The sequence below is a fragment of the Nicotiana sylvestris genome, chromosome 2 (genome assembly GCF_000393655.2).
Source record: "Nicotiana sylvestris chromosome 2, ASM39365v2, whole genome shotgun sequence".
Taxonomy (NCBI): Eukaryota; Viridiplantae; Streptophyta; class Magnoliopsida; order Solanales; family Solanaceae; genus Nicotiana; species Nicotiana sylvestris.
In genome coordinates this window covers 10,468,829-10,491,046 of record NC_091058.1, presented here as the reverse complement: position 1 = coordinate 10,491,046, position 22,218 = coordinate 10,468,829, and the positions used below count along the sequence as shown (strand labels likewise).

At 36.7% G+C, this 22,218-nt stretch overlaps 1 protein-coding gene across 2 annotated transcripts; it reads right to left on the bottom strand.

The window, feature by feature from the left end:
- Positions 1-606: 606 nt before the first annotated feature.
- On the bottom strand, positions 607-5,300 carry LOC104227404 (probable mitochondrial saccharopine dehydrogenase-like oxidoreductase At5g39410). Of its 2 annotated transcripts, none has more exons than XM_009779644.2 (3): positions 5,012-5,300; positions 2,134-3,040; positions 607-1,376 (listed from the first exon to the last, which is right to left on the bottom strand). In XM_009779644.2, the coding sequence occupies exons 2-3, from the start codon at positions 2,902-2,904 to the stop codon at positions 687-689; spliced, it is 1,461 nt and encodes a 486-aa protein (XP_009777946.1). In that variant the 5' UTR covers positions 2,905-3,040; positions 5,012-5,300; the 3' UTR covers positions 607-686. The 2 variants fall into 2 exon arrangements, with proteins under 2 accessions (XP_009777946.1, XP_070023794.1); XM_070167693.1 differs by lacking the exon at positions 5,012-5,300 and adding an exon at positions 3,648-3,959.
- Positions 5,301-22,218: the final 16,918 nt, after the last annotated feature.

Sequence of the window (22,218 nt, the reverse complement as noted above, 5' to 3'; positions counted from 1 at the left end):
TGTAGAAGCTTTCCGTAGGCCTATATATAGCAATGATTAGGCCATTATTCTTCTATCATCCAAACACCAAAAAAAGCTAATCATTAGCAAAGGAAGAAAATTCTTCTATCTTCTTTCCTTCCTATATGTTCTTCTCCTTTTCATTTCTTCTTCTATAATATTTTAATTGACAAAAGATATTAGTTGCTCTCTCTATTTCAACTTGCTGGATTTATTATTAATATTTTGCTATTCTTGTATTCTCTTAAATAGAGGTAAACTTGTTTAATATTGGGGAAACATTTTACATTGCTGAAATAGTTGCCTAGCACGACTCAAGCCAATTCGTGGACTTACAAATAATGTTATAGCTGTGTTATTGTTATTTTCCCGCGTTATTTCTCTACACATAATTCATGTCTTTAAGAAAAATTAGGAGTTCTCTATGACTACCTTTTATATATGGTTGTAAAGATAGTTAAGACACTATAAAGAAAGAACTAGAAAGATGGCCAGGGATTCTGAAGTTAGTCCACGGAAAGAAACAAACAGAAAAGCACCTTAAGGCATTGAATAAGCATATTAAAACTTAAGAAAAAATACAGTCAGAAGAACACGCAAAGAAAGTAGAAGGAATTAATAGAATCATTATTACTGTGGCATAAATTCGAATTTTCCATATGACTAAAACTGCACTCAACTACCATTTAGTTAATAGCATTCTTTGAAATAACATCAAAAGATATTCCATTCTGCTGAAGCCTATCTTGGAGGTCTGTCGGGCCAAACACAATCCCAGGAGGGAAAACACCTCCCTTTGGAAGATTGTTTCGTTCCTTGAGCAAAACAAGGGCACACTGGACTAGAATGATTGGAGTTGTCGAATAACCAATCTCAGGTCCCATTACTCTTGTAATTATCTCCGTATCGGGTTTCCTGTTTCCTTGTGATGCAAGATTGCCATCACTATACCCGTGTCCAACAAACCACATCTTAAAGTTAGCACTTGCTACTTCATCTTCAGTTGGACCTTTTGTCCTGAAATATCCAAGACTGAACACTGAAGGGAAATTCAGGAGCAACCACCTGCCTATACTAGTTTGACCAAAGTGACCAATGAACCAGCCAACTATAATGAAATGAACAACACCTAACAGAGATTTCGAAGCTATCTTCATACCAAAATGAGCTGGCTTTATGCTAGACCAAAATGCCTCCTTCCTCTCAATCTGTTCAGTGCTTTCATTAACACCAGGTAAACCACGAGGAGCTTCAGCCAAACATGAAAGTGTTCTCCTCACTATAGTTGCATCTGCTGATGGTAACTTTACAGCCCAAAGCCCAATTTCCTTAAGGTGGTGTACCATTGGACCTTTATGAGGGGGAGGACCAGAAATCTGAAACAAACGGGAAAATATTGGAGTGTGGAAGAGTAAATAATACGCTTCACAGATCTGATATGTTATTTAAAAAAGAAGAATTAATCCAAATAGTCGCTCATCTAATCTCTTAAGCTAAAAATAGCCGACCGATGTATAATATATATATATATATATAGATCATGTATAATATATGTATAACTATGTATAATTAATGTATAATCTACTTATTCCTGCTAGAAAAAGTAAACAATGAATTTGACCCGCTATTTACGTAATAATCATTTTGTATAACAGCTTAAACATTCTCCAAAACGAGTTAACTATAATTGACTGCGGATATTGACTAAAGTTTACACCTTCAAACATATAATGATTAATCAACTTCTAAGCTTTAGAGATCAATTGCTTCTTAACATACAACATTTCTCCGGTGAAACAAAAGAGTAGTGAAGATAGAATAGTTATACGAGGATTTGAAGTATGTGATTGAACTGAGCCCTTTTACATTTTTCCCACAAAAATCATGGGCTACTCCACACATACCCTTTATCTTTTGCGTTCGAAGCTTATAATTTTTCATATGGTACCAGAGTCGATATCTAATAAGTCCGTAATCCCCTGTTGAAACATGTAACCCCAATCTAACTTCAGTAGAAGTTTCAATAAATCTTCGTATATACACATTGATCGACATGAAACAAGTATATAAGTCATGTTATGTAGTTGAATAACCAGCCTTTCAACAAAAAAAGAAAAGATCATAAAATCTTACCACAGGACGAGGCCTCTTAGGTCTGGAGCGCCTTAGTTCCTGTAACTTGTCCGCATTAGCCACACTAAGCACTGCTGACTCATACGTCCCTAAGTTTCCAACAATTCTCTTGTCCGATTCTAGACTAATGTAGCCCTCAATCCGATTGCAAATTGCCGGCGGTAGCCACTGTCTCGAATTAAACATCCAGCCTAATTCAGCAGGAATAGAATCAAACCCACAGGCCGAAACAATTAAAGAGCCCATTTCTACAGCCTTATCATGGTACTTCATTTCCATCCTCTCCATAAACTCGGGCTCTCCACAAATATCCAAGTAATCACAACCCGAATCAGCACAAGCCTTAACAACGGGCTCACCATAAAGACGAAATGGGCCGACACAGTTAAGGATGAGTTTAGCCTGAGAAGCAAGGTGGCGGAGAGAAGATGGGTCGGTTGTGTCGGCTGTGAGGATTGGAATTTGGGGTTGTGGGTTTGAACGGGCGGCCCATTGGAGTGCATGGGAAAGTTTGGAACTGTTACGTCCCGCTATAGCTAAGCTTTTTAATGGGGAAGAGGGAATATTAAGGAATTTGAGAGCTTCTCTAATGACGTATTTGCCAGTAAAACCTGAGGCACCTAAGATTATCACGTCGTAAGTCGGGTTTGGGTTGAGCTTTTGAGACATTTTCCTACTAGATATCGTAATACATGGTGGATGATGTGAGTTTTTGAGATAAAGTCCAAAATAGTCCAATATCTTTGAAGAAATCATCTTATTAGTCCACATTCTCTGAGAAAATGACGCACTTACGGTCCAAGAGTCCAAGACCGAACTTCCGCCAAAACCCACGTACACCTCCCGTGATCGTTTCTTTCCCTCCAAAACTTGAAGCCGTAGCGCAGAATGAATCCTCCTGTGTAAGCTGCCATTGACAAGGACAATGAGACAAGTTAAATGAAGAATGACAAAATCACTTAGAAATATGAAGTCGATGGGCTTCAAAATCTACGGATGCAATAACAGTCTATCAAAAATAGTTTCTCTACCTAGAGACATATCCAGATTAAGGGATATGGATTCTCATGCTACTCTCCCTAAACCGTATATAACAATATTATATTTTTTCAGAATTACTTATCCTTTTTAGTACCAGGTTCATCTGAATCCAGTAGACTTATCTTTTTAACACGAAACATAAATTAATGTCAAAAATTTACTAAAATTACAATAAATAGTTGATATGAATATATAACTTTAGCAATATAATAAATTCAATGTTAAATATCTTAAAGGTTGAATACATAAAGTCTAAATCATGAATCTACCTTTGCGTTCACCCATGCTTAAACATTCCTATGGTGCAATAATTATCGGATGCACCTCTACAAGTGAAATTGGTGGTTCAAATCCCACTTTGACGGTCTTGTTTTCGGTACGAAGTGTAGATATATAAAATTTCAAAAAGTATATAGTTTTTAACCTATAATTCTAAAGGTGTGGTGGGTTTATGGTAAACGACTAAATTTAACCTGTCAAATGTAAATTCCCTAGATCCACCTCTTCACAATAGTGCACCGATTCTTTTGAAATCTTAAATCCGCATCTGTTAAATCACAAGATAAATGTAAGATTTGCATATATACTAACCTTCCCATGTCTCACTTATAAAATTTCACTAAATATATTGTTATTATTGCAAGGAAAGTATTGACACGAGCTTCCTTCACTACATATATCGCACCCCCTTTTCTCGAAGAAAAAGAACGTTAAGTTTTGTCGCAACCCCTTTTCTCGAAGAAAAAGAACGTTAAGTTTTGGAAAAAAGGGAAGAAGCTAAAATATGGGACAATATGGTAATTAACTCTAAGAATTCTAATTATTTTGAAGTCGATACCTAACATTTATTCATAATGCATTAAAATTTCTTTATTATTGGTAATGACTCTAAATTCAACTAAGCAACTATGTTTATAACAAAACATTTATGAGAATGACAGTGTAGACATTAAAATTTTATCGGATCAAATCCATATGAAATTTGGGTAAAATTCTAAATTTAAGATACTACGGACCCGTTTGGCCATAGATTTTGCCAAAATAAACTTGGGTTTTATTTGGCAAATATATGTTTGACCATAAATTTTGCCTATATTTTGGCAAAATCCCAAATCCCAAAAAACCAGCTCAATTGCTGGTTTTGGGCCAAATCCCAAATAATACACATGTTTTTTCAAAATAAATTTGGGAATATGTTTTGAAATGTATGTCCAAATACATTTTTATTTTCAAATCAAACTTCACCCAAATCAAATTTTTCAAAACAAATTTGAGAATCTATAACCAAATGCTAACTCTAACTTGGAGGAACCCCTAGCTACACCTATATAAGGGACCACATATTTCCTTTGAAAGTATCTTGAAACTCCGTAAAAATTCATGGAATATTCACAAAGAGATCAAAGACATTAAATATTGTCTTTCTCAAAGCTGTCGAAGTGACAAACAAATGTTCTTTTTTTTCATAGAGATCAAATACATTCTAAGAAAGTTCGTATCATCTTACGTTCGAGAAATACGCTGGTTAAGACCTCGAATCACGGAGAACGATCTAGACTTACATGACGAAATCTTGTATGACGAAATCAGATGACAAAATGATGCGAACACTTATATGCTGGTTAAGACCTCGCATCATCTTGTATATTGAGAACACTTATATGCTATCAGAATCAAACATCAGATTCTATGACGAAATCAGGAACTCCATATATACGAATTTCATTTTTTTCAATTTTTTATTCCTCAATATACAAGAGATGAGATACAAAAAATTAAGGTAATTAAACGAAAAATTGTATTTTAACATAGCATGGAAGAACCTCCGTATTACTACCTGATGACAAAATGAGGACCGAGCAAGACCAAGCCTTCAAAGAGTTCCCTTCATTTACTGATAATCACTAGGATTTCATTGTTTTAGCTCTTTGTGTAGCGGATTTCATCTCTTGGGTTTTTGATTCGAGGCTTACACAGCTTAAATAGGGAGCACGGGAGAAAGATAGCCGTTGGATCAAGAAGAAGTTGATCCTATGGTTATCATTCGCTCGCTCGTACTCCCGTTCATTAATGGAAATTAAAGGATGTGAAATCTGGCATGAGGAGGACTTGAGAAGAGCAAGTGCAGATATTTGGTACTTCTTCATTTTAATTTATAGCAAAAATTATTACTGTATTAGACTATCCACCATTTTCTGTTAGGTATTACTCCTTCCGGTCACTTTTACTTGGCATGTATACTAAAAATAGATGTTCACTTTTACTTGGTACTTTACGCATATCAAGAGAAGACAACAAATTTCTTCATGTTTTACCCATAGTATTTATTACTCATTTCAAATTATTTTCTCAAATCCAATAAAATATGCATCAATTAATATGGGCATTGATCACGCCCAACTATGCCTTATAAAAAGGATTAAGCGGTCGTTGCAAATATAATCCGGTTTACAAGTCCGGAGTCAAATCCCACAGAGAACTAATGCTTAGCTACAGTTATTCACTATCATCTAGAAGACAAGTCCAAACAATTTCTAACTTATAGACAATAAGATTCTTGTATTTAACTAATTAACTAACAAATTAAAATAGTAAATTAACAACTAAAGATACTACGGATTGGAGAAAAGATTAAGGAGGTCTAGAGTTATGATTTCCTCTATTGTCGGAATCCTTCCCGCTACGTTTTCTATAAATTCGCCTAAGTATTCTCTACCAATCATGAGCGCTCTAACTGTCATAACTCTCTCCCGAGTAATTACCACAATTTACTAGACATATTCTCCCGAAGCTGACATTAAGTACGACTCACTCAGATCGCACCAAAGGTTTTGTTATCCCTAATCCCACCTTTAAACCCTTCGTATTGATCTCTTATATGCGTTAGGAGTGATGTTGCTCAATAACTACCTAAATATGCACTCTCTCCCGAGTAATACATACTAAATAGGCACAGTCGATTGAGAGCACTTCAACCAACCACAATATAAACATAGTTGAACAATTAGAGAAAAAGCTACAGCAAATCTATATTAACGTAGTAGGAAAATCATCCTCCAATGGGTTTCATCAAAATCCTAGATAATAAATTAGCTATTCATAATAGTATGCAAAATTATAAGACTAGAATTCATAACCAATAATGGAAAAAGGAAAAAGGAAGTGAAAAACTCGTAGAAGAATTTCCTGCCTTGCTCCTAGTGTGTTCTTGCCTCCTTAGATTGAATCTCAGGTCTCCCCCGCGGCTCCGTGCTCTCCCTAGGTCTAAGTGTGTCAAAAGTCTGTCCACCGTCCTTAAAATAGAGTTTTTACATATATTTATACCAAGTAGGGTCGGGCAAGACAAAAATAACTTCTCCCGCGCGAAATAGGACTCTGGCTCTATAAAATTTGCACAAGCGCACCGCATGGGGCGACGTGCCACACGATGTGCTTGTGGAGAAGTTCAGAAAGCTGATTCTGACAGGCTGCAGGAAATTTCCACAGGCGCGTCGCGCCGCACCATGTGCCGCGGTAGTGGGAATTCTAAAAAATGCAAGACCTGAAAGTTTGTTAAGAATGAAACGGAGAATCAAGCGAGCATACGACGCATTGTCTAGTAAAATGCACATAGCTTTTCGCTCAAAACTCTGTTTGAGCTCCACAATATATCGTTGAATCTATTGATCCCTGAACACGATACCGGCCTGATTCCTTGGGCTTTTACTCAGACTTCAAAGCTCCAAATCACTTGAATTCATTCCATAATATCTACAAAGCTTGGAATCACTCTTACAAAGCATAACATGCACAATTAGTGCAAAGTACTAGTGATTAAAGTTCAAACTTAATTAAAGTGCAATACATTAGAGTGTAATAAGCGACTAAAATATGCAAGTATAGTCTGTCATCAATACCCCACACTTAAACCATTGCTCTTCCTCGAGCAATCAAACCACATTTTATATAGACACGACCTTTTTAAACAATTCTCCTAACTCATCACACCAAAAATATTTAAAATAGACTAAGCACAAAAATGTAACATCTTCACCTCAAGATTTGACTCGCAAGTACCACACATTATTCACAATTTACCCACTTACTCTAACATATAGGTCACTAACATTACCTTTCCTTTATGAATCAAGTGCCCTCACACAACAAAGAGAGTAGTTCCATACAATATAAAAGTTAAGAACAATTAGGAACTCAAGATAGAAAAAATTAATTCACTCTCAGAAACGACATTCATATGCCACAAAAGATGCACCATAGGCTTGCCAGTAGTGTACTACTCTACTAATCGAGCTCATTCAGTCTAGGGTCAAGTAGAACTTTATTTGTTTGTAATGTAGGCTAAGGGACGGGTAGGATACATTTAGATATAAGAAAGACTACACCTCCCTAAGCACTTTAATACATACATTTTAACATTTAAAACCTCACACTTATGTCAAACCATAACTCCACCTTCACATCAATATACATCAACTCCCAATTATTTAAGCACAATTACATCAAGAGTTACCACTTATCAATGAATATCTGCACACAATTCTTCTTTTTTTCTTTTTTCAATTCAAGTGGCTCTTGCTCTTTCAAATCAGTGCACTTTTCTCTTTATTTCATTAGTTCCACTCAAAAGCTGAACCAACCACCCCACACTTTAAATTTTACAAAGTTCATAATAATTCAAGTGCTCATGAGAGATTAAAAGGTTCAAACAGATGGTTAATTTAAACAAATGGGTAAGGCTTGTAATGTGGTTGCCAAAGAAACAGGATTATTCCGACATGACACATGACTCATTCAAGATTGGATCATCAAGGCACTCTTTTCAAATTAGTTAAGTAAATTTAAGATCATATGATTTAAGGTACTTATACAAGAGTCAAAACTGACTCTAAGCGTCACAACCAAAGTACTCACTATTTTCAAGGTATAACAAAGTCAAGAGACATTGTTGCAATTCAATTCATCTCACACTAGCTCCTACTCCTAAAAAAATAAAACTAACTACACCCGGTTCAAACAAAACTCTTGAAAAAGAACCGCGACACAAAGAAAAACCAAGGGGGAATTACTACACTACCTACCAAGAAAATCTTTTTTTTTTCTTTTCGTTTTTCTAAAAAAATTATTCAATTAAACTAACAAAATTAAAATAATATAGAAAGTCACCTAGACAATCTCCTCACCCCACACTTAAAATTATGCATTGTCCCCAATGCACACCATAACTAATAAGAGGATAAAAGAAACTCCCTGGTAGGCCAAAGGCCGAAGCACTAGCAGCTCATGAGATACTCAGACTTCTCCCAGGCTTGGTCCTTCGTGCGGGTACCTCACACTTAGTTCCAAACATGTGATTTGTTGTTGCATCCTTCCAATAGCTTTGCTTTCCATGCTCCTAGAAAATAAAAAATCGACACTACAAAAATAATACAATAATTAAAAAAAAAAAAAAAAAGAAAGCAGTAAAGCTGAGCTGTCTCCCAACAAGCACTTGATTTAACGCCGCGGCACGAAGCGAATCACTTTTTGCCTCCACCCCTAGCTTATGAATTGGACCCCAATTTTTTATTCTGCTCTATGATCATGCTCCTGGGATGGTGGAACGAATCCGACTGGCCCAATAAAATAATGTAGTATTCTGCACTTCTTGGCCTTTAGCTAAGGTGTGTAATCCCGACTTTCTGGCAAGAAGAATTCCAGAATGTAAGTACCTTGTTCCTCATCCCTTGACTCCTCAAGTGGCTCGGATGACTCTATTTCTATATCATCATCCAAAAATAATGTGGAAAAATGCTTGGAGCGAGATCAATGCGCTCTACTACATGAATATTGGAATTGCCAACATCCTCAGTATCAATGACAGTAGAGTCAACTAAATATGTATCCTCAATATCCTTGGTTGACTCTAGTATCTCTTCTACGACATAGGCATCCTCAAATCTAGTTCGATTGATTGTTGGTGTTCTACTCTAGCCTTCTCCTCTAGCTCCTCCCCGTATTTTTTTAAATCCTCCAGTATAATGGCAATTTTTGCAGCCAATTCATGCTCATATTGGCTGTTATCCATAATGTCAACTTGTTGCGCTTTACAAGGTTCAATTAATTTATTTGCTTGAGCCTCCAGGTTGTGAATAGTTGTCTCTTGCCTTTGTATCTTCCGTGGTTTCTCATCATATTGTTCCACATGGCACTTTAATATATCTTTGATCTCCTTTAGGTCAGCTTCCCTAGGTTCATTGTTCCTATTATCCTCACAAGAAAAAGTAAAACCATTATAGTAAGGGGTTGGGGGAAGATAAGAAATATAAGCACAACCATGAAAGTGACCATCATGACCACCACACATATCACACACATTCCACACATAAAATTGAGTTGGTGCACAAAACTCGCTCTCGGAAATATTTTGATAATTTTGCCCTGGGTGGTTTCATCCACAATATGCATAAGGGGGATCAAAAGTAGAATTACCAACATCAAAACTCTCATAATTCCAAGATGTCATGTATCTCAAGTCAACAAGTAAAACAAAAATTTTAAAAAAAAAAGTCAAATACAAAAATAAAATAAAAGTTCAAACTTTAAACCTAGCAATATGTACACCTACAACTACACAGTTAGCTCCCCAACAACGATGCCAAAATTTGATCACGCGCAACTATGCCTTATAAAAAACACTAAGCAGTCGGTGCAAATATAATTCGGCTTACAAGTCCGGAGTCGAATCCCACAGAGAACTAAGGCTTAGCTACAATTGTTCACTATCACCAAGAAGACAAGTCCAAACAATTTCTAACTTATAGATAATAAGATTCTTGTGTTTAACTAATTAACTGACAAATTAAAATAGTAAATTAATAACTAAAGATACTACAGGTTGGAGAAAAAATTAAGGAGGTCTAGAGTTATGATTTCCCTTATTGTCGGAATCCTTCCCGCGACATTTTTTATAAATTTGCCTAAGTATTCTCTACCGATCATGAGCGCTCTGACTGTCGTAACTCTCTCCCGAGTAATTACCACAATTTACTAGACATATTCTCCCGAATTACGCCAGATGGCATTAAGTACTGTCACACCTCCTTTTTCCGACCCCGCGAAGGGCGAAGGGAGTTTTTTCCAATTAAAGGACAGTCGAAACGGGATTGGTTTAATTATTTCAGAGTCGCCACTTGGGAGATTTAGGGTGTCCCAAGTCACCAATTTTAATCCCGAATCGAGGAAAAGAATGACTCTATATTACAGTCTGCGTACCAGAAATCCGGATAAGGAATTCTGTTAACCCGGGAGAAGGTGTTAGGCATTCCCGAGTTCCGTGGTTCTAGCACGGTCGCTCAACTGTTATATTCGGCTTATTTATCTGATTTTTAATACAATTATGAACCATGTGCAAATTTTATCTTTTACCGCTTTATTATTATAATTATTATTTTTTAGGAATGTGAACATCGCTTAAAACATATCTTTGGATTGTGTCACATGAAATGCACCCACAATACGAAACATATTTTATTTGATGTTTTAGGATTTAGATTTGGGTCGCATGAAATGCGCATCCGAGTTTAAGAAGGTAAAATTAATTAAATCGCGCCTAAAGAGTCTAGCGCGTCATTATCTTTGGGGAAGGAAGTGAAATTCACTAAACAATCCATCCCAAATTCTAAGTAATTTTTTTAAATAATTAAATAAATAAATGAGATTGGAGAATCCTGTAAATTTGTATTATTTACATCTATTTATTTTTAGCGAAATCCTTTAAGAATATCCTTTAATGACTACCTTTTTATTATTACTAAGTTTTTTATAAATATAAAATCAATATCTACATTCTTGAAAATGACATATTAAATAGAAGAGAAAAACAAATATTAACAGAAAGTAATAAAATTATAATCATAAATACAACATGGAATTATCGAAAAGTAAAAAAATAAAATAAAAAAAACTAATTATCCCATAGTTGGATTAAAATTCAAATTGTTAGTAAGACTATCTATTTATTTTTAGCGAAATCCTTTAAGAATATCCTTTAATGACTACCTTTTTATTATTACTAAGTTTTTTTATAAATATAAAATCAATATCTACATTCTTGAAAATGACATATTAAATAGAAGAGAAAAACAAATATTAACAGAAAGTAATAAAATTATAATCATAAATACAACATGGAATTATCGAAAAGTAAAAAAATAAAAATAAAAAAAAACTAATTATCCCATAGTTGGATTAAAATTCAAATTGTTAGTAAGACTTAAGCTTATTGAAACTAATTATTTACAAATACTGAAAATTGAAAGAAATAAAAATAAAAACTTGAGTACTAAATCATATTTCTAAAAATTTAAACAATTTAACATTAACTAACTTTGTTTTAATTCATCATGTCCTAATACTTGTTCGCAAACTAATTCATGTTATAACTGAAATTGACTACATGATTCGGATTAACTTATCGTTGACGAAAAACCTTATGAATAAGGAACTTAGTTAATTTTTGCCAAACTGATTCAATAACGCCATTTTTACGTTATTTCTTCTATTTTTTTTATTTAAACAGTTTTAATTAATAATCAGGCTTAAATATATTTCCTAATAATCTGGTAAAGGCGTTATTTAATATGTCGCTATAATATGCCTAGTTATGCCGATGACAGTGATTTACAGAATAATAATACATGAATAACCTAAATACAATACAAAAAATTAAATTAAACTAAATTAAAAATTTAACACTCCATTCTTCATTTCAGCTTACAAAATGCCAAAATTACAGTTGTGTACCTGATATTGTCAATATAAGAAGAAGAAAGTCAGCAACGTAATACGTAACACAGCAACAGCAACAATAACCAGCAATAACCAGTCAACGAAAATCCCAGTGACAGCTTTGAAAAATTCAAAATAAAATCCAGGAATGCCGAAAATAATGGACAGAAACCAAGGGAAATTTTCAGATTTTTGAAAGGCTAGTTAATCTTCAACCCTTAATTTCTACACCTGTATACCAGAATATTTATCAGGTGTGTACTACTTTCTCTTCTAATTTTCAACTTTTTTTTTTCTTTGTATGTTTTTCTTTTCTTGAGAGTTTCAATGTTTTTTTTTTCGGAATAAATGTTCAGCTTTTTTTTCAATCTCTCCTTTTTTTTCTATCTGTATTTCTTCTCCCCTTTTTATTCTCATTTCAAGACTTCTTATATATAATCCCCACACTTTAATCAATTAAAATCAATCCCTTTCTCTACCAAACCCATTATCTTCCCACTCATCCCCATTACATTAAATAAATATATCACACCACCCCATTTCATTTTGTCCCCCATGCTTCTTTTAAAATAATGCAAGATTCCCCTTTAAATTAAATCTTGTCCCCCCTTTATATTAAATAATAATATCACAACCCACCCCATTTCATTTTGTCCCCCATGCTTCAAATAAACAATTACAAATTGTACAATTCCTAAACTACCCCTTCCGACCTTACTGAAATTACCAAACTACCCCTAAACGTATTACAAATTTACCAAACTACCCATCAGCTATAACACATCAATTAATCAAACTTAACCAAAATATAGACAATATGATCAATTTTTAACAATGTTCAAACAACAATATGAACACGGATGAACATCATAACAACAATATCACATGAACATGATTTTAACAACATTTTAACAACAAATCACATGAACACAAATTGAACAACCAAGAACAACTAAAATTTGATTGAACAATATTTTAGCAACAAACAATCCTATTTTCGGATTCAACACCAACAACAAACAAAGTATGAAGATTTCTAAACTCAATCATATTGAACTTAAAATCAACTCTAACAACATTACAACAAACAATTCTTATATTAAACTTTAAACAAGATTATGAGAACAATTCAAGAAATAATCATAAATGGTAAACAAGAAATCAAACTATACAAAATTTGGATTCAAGATCATCCAAACAAAGTATGAACATGAATTAAATCTATATTAAACAACAAGCATGACGGATTCAAACGATTAAATCAATATATTTCCTTCAACACAACTAAAATTTTTTAGACAAATAACAAGATTTGTTGTTAGAAACTATTATGAACTTAAACTTGAACTTAACAATATTAACAATTTCTAAAAATACATAAACACATGAAACAAATTGAAGAAATAATCAATTAAATTTCAATTTGAATCTAACAAACATCAAACTAACAAATATTTATTCTAACAATAAAACAAACATGAAATAAACATGAAAAAAAACCACTAATTAACTTTTCATTTGAAATCTGAAAATTAATTCAATCAAAACATATGAACAAACTTGAAAATTATTTCAACGAAGAACAAACCAAACAAGAATTTAATCATTTATCGATTTTTGATCCGAAAAATACCAAACAAAATATGGACGATAAATGAGATTCAAAAAACCAACTAACCGGAAATGAAACGACGAACAACGACCAACCAACGACGAACTCGAACAATGATCGACGACATCGACCAAAACTCAATCAAGTATGCGGACTCGACTGGACTGAAGCAGCTGCAATGGGATTTGTTTGGATGACGAAGAAGAAAGCCGAAGAAGCTGGCCACGGCGAGCTGTAGCATCGCGGAGCAGCAGTGACAGCTGCCATGGTGTCGTCTGCAGGAAGAAGAAGCAGTGTCAAGTAGAAACGTGCAGCCATGGTGATGAGGCAGAAGCGGTCGCGGGCATGGCGAGTTTTCCGGCGACTTAGGGTGAGCTAGGACGAAGAAGAAACTGGCAGCAGCCATGGCGACATGAAGCTGGCAGCAGTGACGCAACCATGGTAGTAACAACAGTGGAGAAGAAGAATAAGAAGCGGTCGACGTAGTAGGGGAAGCCATGGATGAGCTTTGAGCTTGCCATGGATGACGAAGCTCGATGGAGGAAGGCAACTATGGAGTTGTTGGTGTGTGTGTGTGTGAGTGTGATGGGGTGGTCGTGGTGGAGGGTGGTCGACGTCGGTGAGGGAAGCCATTGATGGCTTGGGAGGGGAGCTTGAGGAAGAAGAAGGAGAAATGGGGGGGGCGGATGCTTAGGCATTTTTAGGGTTTTTTCTTTCTTTTTTTTTTGTTTTATTTTGTTTGTAAAATAATAGGGGTGTTGGGTTATGGACTGGGTCGACCCAGTTCGAAATGGACTGGGTCGTAGGGAAGGTTGGGCCATTTTTTGGGCCTGTGGCTTGAAATTGAAGAAGATGCCCAATTCCGACTTTCTTTATATTTTTGCTTTCTTTTCTTCTTTTATTTCTCTAAAACTAAATTATAAAAATACTTAAACTATTATTAAGAATTAAATTAAGTTATAAAAGCACAAATTAACTCCCAATAACAATTAATGCACAATTAAGTATTAATTAAGCATAAAATTGTATATTTGGACATTAAATGCTAAAAATGCAAACGATGCTTATTTTTGTAATTTTATAATTTTTGTAAAACAAATTTAATTACTAACAACTATAGAATTAAATCCTACATGCAAAATGCGACATATTTTTGTATTTTTTTATTAATTTATCAAATAAACACGCACAGACAAATACAAATAATTATTCAAAATATCACAAAATATCACAAAATTGCACACCAAAGAAAAATCATTTTATTTTTGGATTTTTTGGGAGTAATTCTCATATAGGGCAAAAATCACGTGCTTACAGCTGCCCCTCTTTGCCCGGATACACGAAGGGTTTTCGTGCAAAGATAAAGCGAGCGATTTTTGCCCATCCGAGTACTCCGTGTGAAGCATTTTTTGAAAAAGATTTGACCGAACCTTTGCTTCAAAGGTTTCCTACATATCCTGGGCTAAACAGGAATCAGGTCAATGTAGTTCGGGAAGTTTTTGGTAGCTGGGACTACCGTGAGACTGCGATGTTACTGCTGTTGCATGCTGTTATCACTGCTTACCGATCTCCTTGTTACACCGTGCTTAAAAGAAAACAAGAAGCTAGGCTAGACTAAAATTTGTTCTTGTTGCCTTGCTTTCTTGTCGGCTTGTGTTTCCTCCGGTGCTTTTCTTCCGATGCTTTTCTTCCTTTTGACACATGGACTTGAGTTTATGCTGGGACCTCTTGTTGCAACCTTCTGCTTCCCGGTGCTGGGGATTTTATTGTTTACTGCTGGGGATTCCTGTTGTAACCTTCCGCCTTCTGGTGGGGTTACTGATTCCAAACTCTGTAATACAAGACTAAAAAGTTGCTTCAATGCAAAATTATGAAATGTATGCCCGCATTATACTGGTGGGCGACCTAGAACAGAAAGTATTCCCGCATTTTACTGGTGGGCGACCTAGAACTGAATGTATTCCCGCATTTTACTGGTGGGCGACCTAGAACATAAAGTATTCCCGCATTTTACTGGTGGGCGACCTAGAACTGAAATGTATTCCCGCATTCTACTGGTGGGCGACCTAGAACTGAAATGTATTCCCGCATTTTACTGGTGGGCGACCTAGAACTGAAATGTATTCCCGCATTCTACTGGTGGGCGACCTAGAACTGAAATGTATTCCCGCATTCTACTGGTGGGCGACCTAGAACTGAAATGTATTCCCGCATTTTACTGGTGGGCGACCTAGAACTGAAATGTATTCCCGCATTTTACTGGTGGGCGACCTAGAACTGAAAGTAAAAGGACAGAAATGTATGCCTCTATTATATTCCCGCATTTTACTGGTGGGCGACCTAGAACAGAAAGTATTCCCGCATTCTACTGGTGGGCGACCTAGAACAGAAAGTATTCCCGCATTTTACTGGTGGGCGACCTAGAACTGAAATGTATTCCCGCATTTTACTGGTGGGCGACCTAGAACATGAAATGTATTCCCGCATTTTACTGGTGGGCGACCTAGAACTGAAATGTATTCCCGCATTTTACTGGTGGGCGACCTAGAACTGAAATGTATTCCCGCATTTTACTGGTGGGCGACCTAGAACAGAAAGTATTCCCGCATTTTACTGGTGGGCGACCTAGAACTGAAATGTATTCCCGCATTTTACTGGTGGGCGACCTAGAACATGAAATGTATTCCCGCATTTTACTGGTGGGCGACCTAGAACTGAAATGTATTCCCGCATTTTACTGGTGGGCGACCTAGAACTGAAATGTATTCCCGCATTTTACTGGTGGGCGACCTAGAACAGAAAGTATTCCCGCATTTTACTGGTGGGCGACCTAGAACTGAAAGTAAAAGGACAGAAATGTATGCCTCTGTTATATGGGCGGGCTCCCAACTTCAATGCTAACTTAGGAGGAAATGCGTCTCCTATGGGTAAAAGTAAACTTAGGAGGAAATGCGTCTCCTATGGGTAAACTAAACTTAGGAGGAAATGCGTCTCCTATGGGTAAAACTAAACTTAGGAGGAAATGCGTCTCCTATGGGTGAAACTAACTTAGGAAGTGCGTCTCCTATTGGCAGAACTAGACTTAGGAAGTGCGTCTCCTATTGGCAAAGGCGTGGAATGTATTCCCTTGTTATACAGGTGGGCGCCTAAAATATGCAATGGACAGACAAGAAAAGTATTCCTCTCGTTATTCAGGTGGGCGCCTGGCTTCAACAACAACTTTGAAAATAAAATCCTATTCGAGGGCGGATGAACCCAAAATATCCTATTCGAGGGCGGATGAACCCAAAATATCCTATTCGAGGGCGGATGAACCCAAAATATCCTATTCGAGGGCGGATGAACCCAAAATATCCTATTCGAGGGCGGATGAACCCACAATATCCTATTCGAGGGCGGATGAACCCACAATATCCTATTCGAGGGCGGATGAACCCAAAATATCCTATTCGAGGGCGGATGAACCCAAAATATCCTATTCGAGGGCGGATGAACCCAAAATATCCTATTCGAGGGCGGATGAACCCAAAATATCCTTAAGACTTGAAAATGTCTTACCTCGAATACTTGCTGGGGATAACACTGTTGGGGAATTATTTACTTACCTGTTGGGGGGTAAAATGTTATCAGCTGGGGATAACGCTGTCGAGGATAACACTGTTGGGGGATTCTGATTCTTTCAGAACTAGTGCTTCACTGAGCTCAAGTTTCATCCCTTTGCTGGGGAACAACTTCCTCCATAGAACTTATTATGTTGGGGGCAACACTGGTTCTAAGACCACTTCCCTTGAGACTGGCGTTATCTTTATTCTTTCCCGCATGGGTACCTGACTTCCAGAAAATTTTCTAAGCGGAAGGAAAATTTTCTGCCCCAGTTTGATAATATCCCTTGCGGCATGCATTTCTGGCATCAATGCCATTTCCTTTACCTGTTTCAAATCAAACAAAATTTGTTAGTTTAAAACATGGTGGTTGGTTGTGATACCCCTACTGGGATGGCTTTTCCCTTTCTCCTTCCTTGCTCTGCGTTCCACAGCTTGTTGGGGATGATATTATGTGCTGGGGATAATCCCTTCCTGCTGGGGATATCCGTCTTCTTTTGTGACATAACTCGGAAGCTGGCATTTCCCCGACCTTTTAGTCCTAGTATGAATTTCCCAAATCATGCTCATTGCTCTCCTTGATTTGCCCACTGGCTTTGGCCTTGAGGTTTATAACTTTGGTTTTGGCAAGGATATCCCTTTTGACACTCGTCAATCCTTTTGTCAATTCCCTTTTGCTGGGGATATTTTCTTGACACTGGCCTCGCGCTTGTTCCTCGCTGACTACACCATTTGGATGCACTAGTCAGATCTCATTTTGTATAATTGGGAAGCTGATGACATATTTTGAAGTCATTTCATACTTGTTCTGACCGGACAGACTCTATTGGGGAAAATTTTTTATGAAAGGAGAAAGATAAAAGATACAAAACAAAAGACAAAGGAAATGATGACTCTTTTACAAAAGAAACTATAAATAAAAACCTATCAAACGCAGATACCGACTCTAATGGCCATGACATGCGTATGTGGCCTATCCTCTACCGTCAATCATCTTTCAAGATCTTCAATTGGCGATTCCCCATTGGATTCTTAATCTTATTCGACTTGTAGTGCCCAAAGGGTTTTCACTATCAAGTCTCTCTCATTTTTTGTTCTTCTCTCAGCTTTCATCGCCTTATGGTGCCTGTGAAGGTTTTCACCGATATGACTCTCTCATTTGTATCACTTTCCAGCTGGGGATTTGGAGTGTTGCCGGTATGACTCTCTCTGCTGGAGATTAGAGTCCTTTCTGCTGTGGAACAGAATGTTATGTTCGCCGGTAAGACTCTCATTTGTCTGACTTGGCATCTTTTGAAGACTGGTCAGAAGGTCTTTCTTTGGACCGTAATGTGGGTTTTGGATAGGGCTAGAAAAAAAAGGTATTAAAGGCTCAAAAATGCATTAATTCTGGGTTATTAGTTACAACTTTCGGAACTAGATTTATTTACCACAAACGCAACTTTTGCCCCAGTTTCTTGCTTGGGGATATTTTACTTGATTGATTTATATTTTTTCAAAACTATGACCGAGCCGTGAAGCGCCTACGTATCCTCTTTGAGGAATCAGGTCAAACGTATACGTATCCTCTTTGAGGAATCAGGTCAAACGTAGTTCCCAATTCCTCTTTTTTCATTTGACTTTTTTTTTTTGTTACCATTTTTCTTTTCTTTTCTTTTTCGTTTTTTTTTTCATGTTTTCATGCCATGCTCGCGTTTTCTAGTCGTTTTTACTGATTCCGAACGAGGGGTATGAAAGAAAAATAAGTAAGGCTCAAAAAGGGGTAACGAAGGATAAAGTGTTTAGGTAGCAGAACAAAATGCCTTCGTCATTCCAGTCTTCAAAACATGCCAAATGCAAACAACACAACAAACAATAGATTTATAGTCTCTTCCGACGGTGCTGGGCTTGACAATTATGTTAAACATATGTTTGTTCATTTGTCACTTCTAAAGCACCGTTGGGCGACACTCTCATTCTCTTTTATTATGAACGACCCTCATGCCAATTTAGGCGAATCTTTATTTAACGGTTTTCTTTGTGTTTGCCCCAGTTCCACATGACTCGGGCTCCAAATAATCTCAAACCGTTCTTATTTCCTTTAAATGCTTTGATCACCTTCTCAGGGTTTTATGATTAACTTTTAAGACTAGGCCCAAACTGGGTGCGCATGTCATGTCCCTAGAATCGGCATTGAACAAAAATGATAAAAGGACTAAACAAAAAGATGACTGGAAATAATAAAAGACCGGATTTTGTATTAGACTACCGGTGAAATGGTTTAAATAACAAAACAAACAAAACAATCCAGAACAAAATCCTAAAACAAACTGGACAAGACAACATCCGACTTATAACCCTAATAATCCGAACAACAGAAATGACAACAAAATGAGCCACCACAAGCTTCTCTCTTGCTGACCAAGGAACAAAACGTCCTCCCACTTTATCAAAATTGGCATTTTAGCCACTGAGCTTTGCATCAATACTGCCGAGACCATTACCAGCTTCAATCTCATCAACCTCCGTCGGCAAGTTCTCGAGGGGGTTCGAGTGCTCCATGTCACTGTTATTAATCACAACCCGCCCTTCTCGGATCATTTTCTCTACTTCCCTTCTCCAACTATGACAGCTCTCAATGTTGTGCCCTATGACATTGGAGTGGTAGGCGCATCGCGCTGCCGGATCAAAGCTCCTTGCAAGTGGATTTGGAGTACATGCGGGGAGTGGTTCAATCGAGCCAGCATGCCTTAGCCTTTCAAACAGACTGGCATAAGATACCCCGATAGGGGTGAGAGCCTTTTCTCGTTTCAGCAACCTCTTCATTCTTGCATGTTGACAGGGCCGGAAACCTGATCCAGATGGCTTTTGGTAGGCTTGTATGGGTGGGTAAGCATTTCGTGGAGTCGGGTACCTGGGAAGTGAGGTATGGCTTTTGAGGTCACGGGGAAAGAAGTGGTGTTGGGGAGCGGAGAAACATTGAAGAGTGATGGAGCTACTCGGATAGCTGGGAAAGCTGCCATAAATGGGTTGGGATGGAGAGTATGGAGAATCTTCCATTATGGTGTTGGGTGCTTGGGAAATGACCGAGTTCAAGAGGCTTGGCGGTGGAGGGGGTGGTGCTTTTCCCGTTATCCATGCCTGATACATGTCTGCCACATGCTGTCTCAGCATTTTCACTTCTTCTACCAACCTGTTGTTCTGTTCGACCAATTGTTGTCGGTCATCAGTACCGATCCACTCGGTTCTGCGGTTCTGAGCCATTGTCCTTTGATTTTGCTTTGCAGGGAGGAGTTACCACAACCAACCACTTTCTATATATGGACACATCAAAGGGAAGCCATCACGTTAGTGTTAGGGCATTGGACAGACAATCATGTATCAGAGATACAATGTACCTAAGCAGTTAGACAATTGTGCCCCCCTGAAAATCTTCCACACTCTCTTTTATTTATTTATTATTATATTTTTTTATATTTTTTTTTATTTTGGTGGTGGTCGAATCTTATGGAGATTGCCTACGTATCATGACCCCGCATGAATCAGACCGAGCGTAGTTCGGACCCAATAAAAGATAAACAATGCTAAACATTTTTTTTTCAATTTTCATGTTAAAACAAACTGAGTTTCAAAGGTTTGAAGATGACCTACAAGCTGGAAAATCAAACAACCCACATATTCTAATTAAAAGATTTACAAATGGCCAATTTCTTTCCCCGTTTGACAAATGCAACCAAACGGTTATTTTTGCAAATGTGGCCCCTTCCAACTTTCACATGAATTTGAGGCCGGGGAGGATTATTTTATGACACTTTACACACTTGTCCATTCTTTTACGAAAATAACCTTTCGACAACTGACAGATACTCTAAGGTTATTTCGGCAAGAACGGTTCAAGACGCGGCCGAAGTTGGCTCGGGTTATTTTGACTAAAAAAAATCCAAACGGTATTCACCTGACCGCTGACTCTTTTTTTTTTTCAAATTATACTAAAAACCTGATGTTGCAAACACGACCCTTCAGCGCCTCGGGGACGAAGATTTATAGGGCTGTGTGGGTCAACTAGACCAAAATCCTAAACAGGACCCAAAAAAGTGGCTGTTTATGCAAAGTCAGCCTTCCGGCGTCCCTCTCGGGAACATTCGGCTATTTTTGACAAAACAGCATCACCCGACTTATTTATGACTCTTTTTATCATTTTTCGAATTAGAAAAGTCAATATTGCAAACACGGCCTTTCAACGCCTCGGGGACGAAGATTTTTAAGGCTGTGTGGGTCAACTGGTCAAAATCTTAAAAATGACCCAAAGGTGGCTGTTTATGCAAAGTCAGCCTCCCGGCGTCCCTTTCGGGAACATTCGGCTATGTCTTCATAAAACAGCGTCACCCGACTTCTCTATGACAAAATTAAAATTTTGACATGTTTTTTTTTTTTTTGGCTATTTTAGCAAAAGGGAAGGTTGGACACCACTAGACTTATTTATGACAAAATAAAAAATTTTGACACGTTTTTTATTTATTTTTTTGGTTTTTGACTATTTTAGCAAAAAGGGGGTTGGACCCGATGAGGGTTGCCTACGTATCTCACATCCGGTGAGAATCAAACCCGCGTAGTTCGGGCCTCGCGAATAAGTAAATGAACTAATATATTATTTTTTTTAATTGGAACTGTGAAAGAACTGCTTCAAAAGAAGAAAGGAAGTATATATATATATATATATATATTTTTTTTGATTGATTTCTTTTTGAAAGAAAGACTTGTAAAAATTCCTTTTCTTTTGATTTGAACTTTTAGAATTTCAAAAGTAAAAGGATTTTTTTTTTTTGAATTTTCATTTGTTTTTTTTCTTATTCTAAAGAAAAAAAATAAATATTTTTGGAATTTTACTTTTGATAAAAGAAATGCTTCTAAAAAATATTTTTTGAATTTTGAATTTTCTTTTCAATTTTGAAAGAAGTATCAAAATATTTTCGGATTTTTTTTTTAAAAAAAACATTTTTATTATTTTTGTTTTATCAACAATGGAAAATAAAGATATTTATATTATTTTTTGCAAGACATATCTTTTTTTGGAATTTTACTTTG